This window comes from Babylonia areolata, chromosome 23 (genome assembly GCF_041734735.1).
Source record: "Babylonia areolata isolate BAREFJ2019XMU chromosome 23, ASM4173473v1, whole genome shotgun sequence".
Lineage (NCBI taxonomy): Eukaryota > Metazoa > Mollusca > Gastropoda > Neogastropoda > Buccinidae > Babylonia > Babylonia areolata.
This window is the reverse complement of record NC_134898.1, coordinates 968,711-981,858: the sequence shown is the minus strand read 5'-3', so window position 1 is coordinate 981,858 and position 13,148 is coordinate 968,711. Positions and strand designations below refer to the sequence as shown.

The following is a 13,148-nucleotide window of genomic DNA, read 5'->3' as shown; positions in this document are numbered from 1 at the left end:
GAAGAAACTCAACACACAACCCCTACACCAGGAAGAACCTCAACACACACCCCTACACCAGGAAGAAATTAATTCTGGAAGAAACTAAACACACAAGCCCTACACCAGGAAGAACCTCAACACACAAGCCCTACACCAGGAAGAAATTAATTCTGGAAGAAACTCAACACACAAGCCCTACACCAGGAAGAACCTCAACACACAAGCCCTACACCAGGAAGAACCTCAACACACAAGCCCTACACCAGGAAGAAATTAATTCAGGAAGAAACTCAACACATAACCCCTACACCAGGAAGAAATTAATTCAGGAAGACACTCAACACACAAGCCCTACACCAGGAAGAACCTCAACACACAACCCTACACCAGGAAGAAATTAATTCTGGAAGAAACTCAACACACAAGCCCTACACCAGGAAGAACCTCAACACAAAAGCCCTACACCAGGAAGAACCTCAACACACAAGCCCTACACCAGGAAGAAATTAATTCTGGAAGAAACTCAACACACAAGCCCTACACCAGGAAGAACCTCAACACACAAGCCCTACACCAGGAAGAAATTAATTCTGGAAGAAACTCAACACACAAGCCCTACACCAGGAAGAACCTCAACACAAAAGCCCTACACCAGGAAGAAACTCAACACACAAGCCCTACACCAGGAAGAAACTCAACACACAAGCCCTACACCAGGAAGAACCTCAACACACAAGCCCTACACCAGGAAGAAACTCAACACACAAGCCTTACACCAGGAAGAACCTCAACACACAAGCCCTACACCAGGAAGAAATTAATTCAGGAAGACACTCAACACACAAGCCCTACACCAGGAAGAACCTCAACACACAACCCTACACCAGGAAGAAATTAATTCAGGAAGAACCTCAACACACAAGCCCTACACCAGGAAGAACCTCAACACACAAGCCCTACACCAGGAAGAACCTCAATACACAAGCCCTACACCAGGAAGAAATTAATTCTGGAAGAAACTCAACACACAAGCCCTACACCAGGAAGAACCTCAACACACAACCCTACACCAGGAAGAAATTAATTCAGGAAGAACCTCAACACACAAGCCCTACACCAGGAAGAAATGACCCAGTTCCCAGGTGAAGGAAAGAAGCCCAGTTCCCACCTGCAAGAAGTTGAGGGCAGTCTTGAAGCGGCCAGACTGGCTGTTGAGCTGCACCTTGTACAGCATCATCTCCAGCGTCTGATGGGAGAGAACTGTGTCGCTGCCAAAGGGAGCACCACTCTCCTCCTCCTGCGACTCCCCCTCCCCCCTCGCTGTCTCCCCGGTCTTCTGGCGGAGGAAGTCCAGAATTCTGTTGCACACCGCGTCCTTGGCGTGGAACCCTTCGCTGGCTTCCAGCAGCTGGTACCGTCAGGCAGAGAAAAAAGTAGGATTTGTCTTATTTAGATTAAAAAAAAAAAAAAAAAAAATTCATATCCCTCTCATGTGTGTGTGTGTGTGTGTGTGTGTGTGTTTCTTTTTTTCCCCTCTCCTTCAATAAAAAATTGCCTCCCATATATCTTAAATGAGTGAAATGGTAATGTGAAGTTTTTTCTGTGATAAATACAAAAAAAAAGGGTCTTAATTTCTATGATCACAACTCAAATTCTCACAGACATGACAAAGACAAAAAACTTATATAACATCTACAAAGGGTGTTGTGTTGCTCTACTTTCTGTCACAACCAGTTTCTCGGCATGCAATGTGCAGTACCACTCATGTTTTCTGTAACTCTGCAACACATCTGCTTGCTTTACTACCTATGTCTGCAACACATCTGCTTGCTTTACTACCTATGTCTGCAACACATCTGCTTGCTTTACTACCTATGTCTGCAACACATCTGCTTGCTTTACTACCTGTGGCTGCAACACATCTGCTTGCTTTACTACCTATGTCTGCAACACATCTGCTTGCTTTACTACCTATGTCTGCAACACATCTGCTTTCTTTACTACCTATGTCTGCAACACATCTGCTTTCTTTACTACCTATGTCTGCAACACATCTGCTTTCTTTACTACCTGTGGCTGCAACAGCCCAAACACACCCTCAACATGTCCAACTAATCCTACAGACAGCCCAAACACACCCTCAACATGTCCAACTAATCCTACAGACAGCCCAAACACACCCTCAACATGTCCAACTAATGCTACAGACAGCCCAAACACACCCTCAACATGTCCAACTAATCCTACAGACAGCCCAAACACACCCTCAACATGTCCAACTAATCCTACAGACAGCCCAAACAGACCCTCAACATGTCCAACTAATCCTACAGACAGCCCAAACAGACCCTCAACATATCCAACTAATCCTACAGACAGCCCAAACACACCCTCAACATGTCCAACTACTCCTACAGACAGCCCAAACACACCCTCAACATGTCCAACTAATCCTACAGACAGCCCAAACAGACCCTCAACATGTCCAACTAATCCTACAGACAGCCCAAACAGACCCTCAACATGTCCAACTAATCCTACAGACAGCCCAAACACACCCTCAACATGTCCAACTAATCCTACAGACAGCCCAAACACACCCTCAACATGTCCAACTAATCCTACAGACAGCCCAAACACACCCTCAACATGTCCAACTAATCCTACAGATAGCCCAAACACACCCTCAACATGTCCAACTAATGCTACAGACAGCCCAAACACACCCTCAACATATCCAACTATTCCTACAGATAGCCCAAACACACCCTCAACATGTCCAACTAATCCTACAGACTGCCCAAACACACCCTCAACATGTCCAACTAATCCTACAGACAGCCCAAACACACCCTCAACATGTCCAACTAATCCTACAGACTGCCCAAACAGACTCTCAACATGTCCAACTAATGCTACAGACAGCCCAAACACACCCTCAACATGTCCAACTAATCCTACAGACTGCCCAAACACACCCTCAACATATCCAACTAATGCTACAGACAGCCCAAACACACCCTCAACATGTCCAACTAATCCTACAGACAGCCCAAACACACCCTCAACATGTCCAACTAATCCTACAGACAGCCCAAACACACCCTCAACATGTCCAACTAATGCTACAGACTGCCCAAACACACCCTCAACATGTCCAACTAATCCTACAGACAGCCCAAACACACCCTCAACATGTCCAACTATTCCTACAGACTGCCCAAACACACCCTCAACATGTCCAACTAATCCTACAGACTGCCCAAACACACCCTCAACATGTCCAACTAATCCTACAGACAGCCCAAACACACCCTCAACATGTCCAACTAATCCTACAGACAGCCCAAACACACCCTCAACATATCCAACTAATCCTACAGACTGCACAAACACACCCTCAACATGTCCAACTATTCCTACAGACTGCCCAAACACACCCTCAGCATATCCAACTAATCCTACAGACAGCCCAAACACACCCTCAACATGTCCAACTATTCCTACAGACAGCCCAAACACACCCTCAACATGTCCAACTAATCCTAACGACAGCCCAAACACACCCTCAACATGTCCAACTAATCCTACAGACTGCCCAAACACACCCTCAACATGTCCAACTAATCCTACAGACAGCCCAAACAGACCCTCAACATGTCCAACTATTCCTACAGACAGCCCAAACACACCCTCAACATGTCCAACTAATCCTACAGACAGCCCAAACACACCCTCAACATGTCCAACTAATCCTACAGACAGCCCAAACACACCCTCAACATGTCCAACTAATCCTACAGACTGCCCAAACACACCCTCAACATATCCAACTAATCCTACAGACAGCCCAAACACACCCTCAACATGTCCAACTAATCCTAACGACAGCCCAAACACACCCTCAACATATCCAACTAATGCTACAGACAGCCCAAACACACCCTCAACATGTCCAACTAATGCTACAGACAGCCCAAACACCCCCCCCAACATGTCCAACTAATGCTACAGACAGCCCAAACACACCCTCAACATGTCCAACTAATGCTAGACAGCCCAAACACACCCTCAACATGTCCAACTAATGCTACAGACAGCCCAAACACACCCTCAACATGTCCAACTAATCCTAAAGACAGCCCAAACACACCCTCAACATATCCAACTAATGCTACAGACAGCCCAAACACACCCTCAACATGTCCAACTAATGCTACAGACAGCCCAAACACCCCCCTCAACATGTCCAACTAATGCTACAGACAGCCCAAACACACCCTCAACATGTCCAACTAATCCTACAGACTGCCCAAACAGACCCTCAACATGTCCAACTAATCCTACAGACAGCCCAGACACACCCTCAACATATCCAACTAATGCTAGACAGCCCAGACACACCCTCAACATGTCCAACTAATCCTACAGACAGCCCAAACACACCCTCAACATGTCCAACTAATCCTACAGACAGCCCAAACACACCCTCAACATGTCCAACTAATGCTACAGACAGCCCAAACACACCCTCAACATGTCCAACTAATGCTAGACAGCCCAAACACACCCTCAACATATCCAACTAATGCTAGACAGCCCAGACACACCCTCAACATGTCCAACTAATCCTACAGACAGCCCAAACAGACCCTCAACATGTCCAACTATTCCTACAGACTGCCCAAACACACCCTCAACATGTCCAACTAATCCTACAGACAGCCCAGACACACCCTCAACATGTCCAACTAATGCTACAGACTGCCCAAACACACCCTCAACATGTCCAACTATATTCCTACAGACAGCCCAAACACACCCTCAACATGTCCAACTATATTCCTACAGACAGCCCAAACACACCCTCAACATATCCACCTAATGCTACAGACAGCCCAGACCCTCAACATATCCAACTAATCCTACAGACAGCCCAAACACACCCTCAACATGTCCAACTATATTCCTACAGACAGCCCAAACACACCCTCAACATGTCCAACTAATGCTACAGACAGCCCAAACACACCCTCAACATGTCCAACTAATGCTACAGACAGCCCAGACACACCCTCAACACAGCCAACTCTATTATCAATGTTCCCACAAGTCTGAGCAAACAAAACTCCATACTTTCTCCGTGCTTTTTCCGTAACAGTGTGCTGCATTATCCGGGACCCCAAAACAAAAGTTACACAAAAGTATTCATATATGTAAAAACGCATAGACTACAGAGTTACTACACATCCATCAAAACTGACGGTGATCAGTGTATGTACTGTCATGTAATGCAGCTTGCCAAACATTTACCATTTATGTATTACTGAACAATGACAACAAACATTCTACTTCATTGAAACATTGCTGCCGAAAAAACATCTCTGTATATCAATTCATTTTTTCACCACATCCACTGCCTTTGTTTTTTCTTTCTCTCTATTTATGAGCAAAATGCTCTGTACTGTAATTTGGTGAAAGGTATCAAGAAAATTCAGACATTTCCAGACCTCAAAACATTCATTTCCACAACTTTTGCAGCCTTTGAAATGGTTTTCCCATCTTCCCAAAGACTTTTCCGGACTCCAAAAGGAACTGTATACAACTGCAACAAACACACAAGCTTCCCTACCAGCCACCAGGTGTCGTAGCAAGGAGCACAGGCCAGAGCAGTCTGACACATGTCCACAAACTCCGAGTCAGAGTCTGGGTGCCTGCGGAACAGCAGCAGGTAGTGCACCCACAGTGCTGCGCTGCTCTTGTTGCTCTCCAGGCCTCGGGACAGCACGTTCAGCGCCTGGCTCAGGCACTCCTCGCTGGATCTGTCACATCACACATCATTACAGGCACTCCTTGCTGGATCTGTCACATCACACATCATTACAGGCACTCCTCACTGGATCTGTCACATCACACATCATTACAGGCACTCCTCACTGGATCTGTCACATCACACATCATTACAGGCACTCCTCGCTGGATCTGTCACATCACACATCATTACAGGCACTCCTTGCTGGATCTGTCACATCACACATCATTACAGGCACTCCTCACTGGATCTGTCACATCACACCTCATTACAGGCACTCCTCACTGGATCTGTCACATCACACATCATTACAGGCACTCCTCACTGGATCTGTCACATCACACATCATTACAGGCACTCCTCACTGGATCTGTCACATCACACATCATTACAGCACTCCTTGCTGGATCTGTCACATCACACATCATTACAATCACTGAGGCACTCCTCACTGGATCTGTCACATCACACATCATTACAATCACTGAGGCACTCCTCACTGGATCTGTCACATCACACATCATTACAGGCACTCCTCACTGGATCTGTCACATCACACATCATTACAGGCACTCCTCACTGGATCTGTCACATCACACATCATTACAGGCACTCCTCACTGGATCTGTCACATCACACATCATTACAGGCACTCCTTGCTGGATCTGTCACATCACACATCATTACAGGCACTCCTTGCTGGATCTGTCACATCACACATCATTACAGGCACTCCTCACTGGATCTGTCACATCACACATCATTACAGGCACTCCTCGCTGGATCTGTCACATCACACATTACAATCACTGAGGCACTCCTCACTGGATCTGTCACATCATTACAATCACTGAGGCACTCCTCACTGGATCTGTCACATCACACATCATTACAATCACTGAGGCACTCCTCACTGGATCTGTCACATCACACATCATTACAATCACTGAGGCACTCCTCACTGGATCTGTCACATCACACATCATTACAGGCACTCCTCGCTGGATCTGTCACATCACACATCATTACAATCACTGAGGCACTCCTCACTGGATCTGTCACATCACACATCATTACAATCACTGAAGCACTCCTCACTGGATCTGTCACACCACACATCATTACAGGCACTCCTCACTGGATCTGTCACATCACACATCATTACAATCACTGAGGCACTCCTCACTGGATCTGTCACATCACACATCATTACAATCACTGACTGAAGCACTCCTCACTGGATCTGTCACACCACACATCATTACAATCACTGACTGAGGCACTCCTCGCTGGATCTGTCACATCCCACACCATAAAAACACCCATCCACTGCTGTGTTGTCGTATGCTGCACATCCAAAATCTACACTGCTTCTGTTTCACTCAACACAGAAAATTCGTCTGCAAAGCAAGAAGTTGAAGAAAACTTAGCTCCCTTGATCTTCCTTGGCATGTGATGGTGGTGAAGTGTGTGTGGGTGTGACAGTGAGTGAAAGGGTGCGAGACCAGTCATCTCTTCTCCCTTTCTGTGTTGTGAACAAATTGTGTGTGTGTGTGTGTGTGCCTGTGCGTGTGCGTGTGTGTGTGTGTGCCTGTGCGTGTGTGTGTGTGTGTATGCATTTTGATATCACTGTCCAGTACTGCTAAGAGATTCCATCATTTAGGTATTCATGATGATATGTATTTCAAGTGTTATGCTGTGCACAATGTTTGTGTGTGTATGTGTCCATATAAAATTTAGTGTTTGATGTTTATGTGGGGTCATGACATGTATGGAAAGTTGTCACTTTAGTGTTTACACATCAATGTTTACGCTGTAGAGTGCAATTCATTATGTTTTAAATGAAAAGCTGCACTGCAAACCAAAGCAACACTATCATGATAATCATTATCACTATCATCACAGAGCGCAATTCATCATGCTTTACATGGAAAGACGCAAGATGAACCAAACCATCATGATCCTCAAAACCTGAAGAGCAGTACAGGTACAGCCGCAATATAAACCAAACCACCACCGTGCTTTACTGGGAAAGCCGCAGTACAAAGCAAACCCTCACTATCATCCTCATCACACCATGCAGACCAGTGCAGTACCTGGCAGGGCTGGACAGCTTGCTGTAGGCCAGTCTCAGCCAGAGGTGTGTGTCGTGGGGCGTGGCCAGCACTGCCCCCTCCATGTCCTGCACTTCACCCCCCTCCCCCACCCTCCTGTCCGCCACAAAGTACCGTACGTCGTCCACATCCACCACACTGTCCGCCTCTCTGCTGCACCACACCCTGCCGTCTGAAACATGGGGACATCTCTCTTAATGTGTGTGTGTGTGTCCGCCTCTCTTCCGCGCTACACCCTGCCATATGTAACACAGGTGTAACACACAGATTTTTGTGTGTAAAGGACGCGCTATCGTGTTTATGGGAAACACTGGTGGAGGGACGTTCGATGAACTTGGCTCTAGCTACATGCATCCTTTTGGGAAGGAGACAGAGGGGAAGACAGAAAACACCACCACACCACTACACACACATTTCACCACACAACACACCACACATTTCACCACACAACACACCACACATTTCACCACACAACACACCACACATTTCACCACACAACACACCACACATTTCACCACACAACACACATTTCACCACACAACACATACACACACCACACATTTCACCACACAACACACACACACACACACAAACCACACATTTCATCACACAACACACACACCACATATTTCACCACACACCACCACACCACACAACACACACACCACCACACCACACATTTCACCACACAACACACACACCACCACACCACACATTTCACCACACAACACACACACCACCACACCACACATTTCACCACACAACACACACCACACATTTCACCACACAACACACACACACACCACCACACCACACATTTCACCACACACCACCACACCACACATTTCACCACACAACACACACCACCACACAAACAATAACTCCACACTACCCTACACAACACCAAAAACAAACACTACACACCACACCACACAACACCACATACACACCACCAACACACACAACACCACACCACACCCAAACATTAACTCTACACCGTCTCCCACAAAACACACACACACACACCACACAACACACCACACCACGCCACACCACAACACCCACACGCACCACACCACACCACACCCACTCACTGATGGTGTCACTGGGTGTCTGGAACTGTGAGGTGATGGACAGAGAGAAGGTGCTGGATTCAGCGGCACAGGGTCGCCAAGGTCGCCGGTCGTAAAACATGGTGTGAGGACGTGCTGAAACATGCACATCTTCCCATAAAACAGTCAGCAACCAACGTACACATCTTCCCATAAAACAGTCAGCAACCAACAATCACTGTCACCACCTTAGCAAATATAATAAATGTGCAGAATGTTGCAAAGTACTCAAATCAAATGAGACAAGCGGTAAATTACATATCAAGTGATATCAGATGCCAGCTTTGTCTTGTTTGCTTTTGGTATAAACAAAAGATAAGCAAAATATTCACCGTCTCAAAAAACAAACAAACAAAAATCACAAAAATCTAAATCATGCTCAAAAGTACGTAAAAGTAAATGTTTTCTTGAAGGGAAATGAATAAAGAATATATTTATTTTAAGCTCAATGTTAACAGGATGAGATAACTCCAAATGATGGGAAGTTAACTCAGATTTATTGAAAAAATAAATACACAAAACATTTAAAAAAAAAAAAAAAAAAGACAAGAAAGACGAAAGTTCAGGTTCGTTTATCTTGTAGGTGGAAATGGTGCTTGAGTACTAGCAAATGTGTTAGACACAACATCAGCGTACAATTACACTGTATCCTCTACTATCATGTTGCTTTAAAGATAAACACTCACATACACCCACCCACACACCCACCCATCCACCCACGAACACCATCACACAATAGTACAACACTAAAGCACACTATGAGCAATATTTTGGTTTGAAGCTTTCCTCTGGAGAATTTTATTATAAATGAAAACCCAAAAATGAAGGTTTCAAGCTAGAACATTGTGGGGTTTTTTCTGTACCCATTTCTAGCACGGCCCTGCCCCCTTCCTGTTGATGAACCTGGTAGCATGTAATCATCAGGATCAACAGAATCACTTTGATCAACAACAACATTACTTTTGGTTTCTATCATGTTTTCATTGTAGCTATTGATGTTGTGCAGAAAATCAAACAAAAATCTTGCCAACTCTTTTGTGTTGTTCGTCCTGGCAGCCATGATGATACACTCAACAGCTTTTCACTCACAAAAAAAAGCATCAAAATTAAGCCCAAACATGCTGAGTATTGCTTCGAACACTCATCAAGGCAGTCACCATTTGCAATGAAGTAAGCATATGTAAATGAGTGGCTGGACAGTTGATAATGCAGTTAGCCCTAAATGGGAGGTGAAAGGCTTGACCTGACATATGTAAATGAGTGGCTGGACAGTTGATAATGCAGTTAGCCCTAAATGGGAAGTGAAAGGCTTGACCTGACATATGTAAATGAGTGGCTGGACAGTTGATAATGCAGTCAGCCCTAAATGGGAGGTGAAAGGCTTGACCTGACATATGTAAATGAGTGGCTGGACAGTTGATAATGCAGTCAGCCCTAAATGGGAGGTGAAAGGCTTGACCTGACATATGTAAATGAGTGGCTGGACAGTTGATAATGCAGTCAGCCCTAAATGGGAGGTGAAAGGCTTGACCTGACATATGTAAATGAGTGGCTGGACAGTTGATAATGCAGTTAGCCCTAAATGGGATGTGAAAGGCTTGACCTGACATATGTAAATGAGTGGCTGGACAGTTGATAATGCTGATAATGCAGTTAGCCCTAAATGGGAAGTGAAAGGCTTGACCTGACATATGTAAATGAGTGGCTGGACAGTTGATAATGCAGTTAGCCCTAAATGGGAGGTGAAAGGCTTGACCTGACATATGTAAATGAGTGGCTGGACAGTTGATAATGCAGTTAGCCCTAAATGGGAGGTGAAAGGCTTGACCTGACATATGTAAATGAGTGGCTGGACAGTTGATACTGCAGTCAGCCCTAAATGGGAGGTGAAAGGCTTGACCTGACATATGTAAATGAGTGGCTGGACAGTTGATAATGATGATAATGCAGTCAGCCCTAAAGGGGAGGTGAAAGGCTTGACCTGACATATGTAAATGAGTGGCTGGACAGTTGATAATGCAGTCAGCCCTAAATGGGAGGTGAAAGGCTTGACCTGACATATGTAAATGAGTGGCTGGACAGTTGATAATGCAGATAATGCAGTTAGCCCTAAATGGGAAGTGAAAGGCTTGACCTGACATATGTAAATGAGTGGCTGGACAGTTGATAATGCAGTTAGCCCTAAATGGGAGGTGAAAGGCTTGACCTGACATATGTAAATGAGTGGCTGGACAGTTGATAATGCAGTTAGCCCTAAATCTGCAGTGAAAGGCTTGACCTGACACTCCGCTGTCTCTTTATCCCCTACAGCCTTTCTGCTGGACATCACAAAGAACCAACCATGGTTGGCGGCATCGTTGACTTTGGCAGTGAGCAGCAGGCACAGGTCATCAATGGTCATCTTCCCCTTGTGCTGCGCTATCAGCTGGTCCACATAGTCACCTGCCCTCACACAACGCACAGCACACAAGGCCATGTATATCACTGTCACTTTATCAACCCTCATCAAGGCTCAATGCTCCGCTTGTATCGGAGATTGGCACAAGCTTACTGTTGGGCCAACGGCAAAGCAACAGCTGTATGATCAATGGTTTCTCCACTGCAATTGGAATTCATTTAATAATAATAATAATAATAATGGATACTGATATAGCACACTATCCAGAAATCTGCTCTAGGTGCTTTTAAAAAAACTTTTGCTAACATAACACATTACATCAAGGTTACATACACACATCAAAATGTGACTAAACACACACACACACACACAATGCATATATACATTTTAACATACATGTGTACCTAACAGCTACCCAAACATAAACACACGTGCGTGTGCACGCGCACACACACACACACACATACATACACACACACACACAATCCACATTCATATACATGCATGTAGTTATGTACACATACATATATATACAAACATAGTCAAGCACAGCTAACACAAAGGAAGTGGACCTGCCACAATTGAACTTATTGCTGAGAGAAAAAGGTGAGTTTTGAGACAAGATTTAAATGATGCAAGAGAATCAGAATGACGGAGGTTATCAGGGAGCTTGTTCCATTTCTTCGGGGACTGAAAAGAAAACTATCTGTGTCCATAGGTCTTACTTCTGACATAAGGTATCCTTAGAAGTCGAGTATCAGAGGAAGAACGGAGCTGGCGAGATGGAGTATAGATATGGAGGAGTTCAGAAAGATACTTGGGAACAGATCCGTTGACTGCAGAAAATGTCGAGTGGATACCTTATATTCTATTCGATCAGAAACAGGCAACCAGTGGAGAGACTGAAGGAGAGGAGAAACATGGTCAAATTTAGAAGCTCTGCAAATGAGTCTGCCAGTGTTATTCTGAATTCGCTGGAGTCTGTCTATTAGATATTTGGGAAGGCCGGCCTAAAGAGAGTTGCAGTAATCCAATCTTAAGAGAACCAGAGAGCATACATGTGTCTTGGTTGCATCGGCTGAGAGAGAGTGGCGGATAGAACTGATTCTACACAGTTCCAAATAGGCAACTTTACAGATATTCGAAATGTGCTGTTGGAAGGAAAGAGACTGGTCTAGGATTACACCAAGACTGCGAACAGAAGGAGAAAGTGAAACAGGTGCGCTGATGATCAGAACAGAATCAGGAAAGGATGTTGATGAAACTGCTTTGGACAGGTTGTCATAAATTCAGTCTTATCATCATTTAGTTGCAGCTTATTGAGTCATCCAGTCCTTTAGGCCAGCAATGCACTCCAGTGTTTGAGTCACCAGTGCATCAAATTCAGCTATGGAAGACTGATCAAGTTGAGTGTCATCAGCAAAGCTCTCATACGACATCGCATAATGACTGATGCCATCTGACACATCCATCCCACTGCTGACCGTCCTAAAACTCTCTTGGCCAAGAGAATGGGACAGTAACTTGCGCAAGACACTCTCCACTATAATCCAACGTTTACTCATCTCCTTTGCTGTTCTGACAGTCATATTTGGACACTTCATACATACAATCCCTCACTGAATAGATTTCAGTATCTGCCCAAACATGCATCAGGAATCATTTAAATGCAGTGATAAGACCACACAGACATAAGTACAAACGTTGTGGTTTTTTGTTTTGTTTTTTAA

General features: G+C 44.9%; 1 protein-coding gene across 2 annotated transcripts in view; it reads right to left on the bottom strand.

Annotated features, from left to right (window-relative positions):
• LOC143297838 (uncharacterized) overlaps positions 1-13,148 on the bottom strand; it is an 88,379-nt gene that overhangs the window by 33,836 nt on the left and 41,395 nt on the right. For both annotated transcript variants that reach the window (XM_076610357.1, XM_076610356.1), the window contains exons 19-23: positions 11,361-11,462; positions 9,003-9,116; positions 7,891-8,080; positions 5,615-5,804; positions 1,151-1,390 (exon numbers count right to left, since the gene is read on the bottom strand). In XM_076610357.1, coding sequence (XP_076466472.1) covers positions 1,151-1,390; positions 5,615-5,804; positions 7,891-8,080; positions 9,003-9,116; positions 11,361-11,462 — 836 coding nt within the window. The remainder of the gene's footprint in view (positions 1-1,150; positions 1,391-5,614; positions 5,805-7,890; positions 8,081-9,002; positions 9,117-11,360; positions 11,463-13,148) is intronic.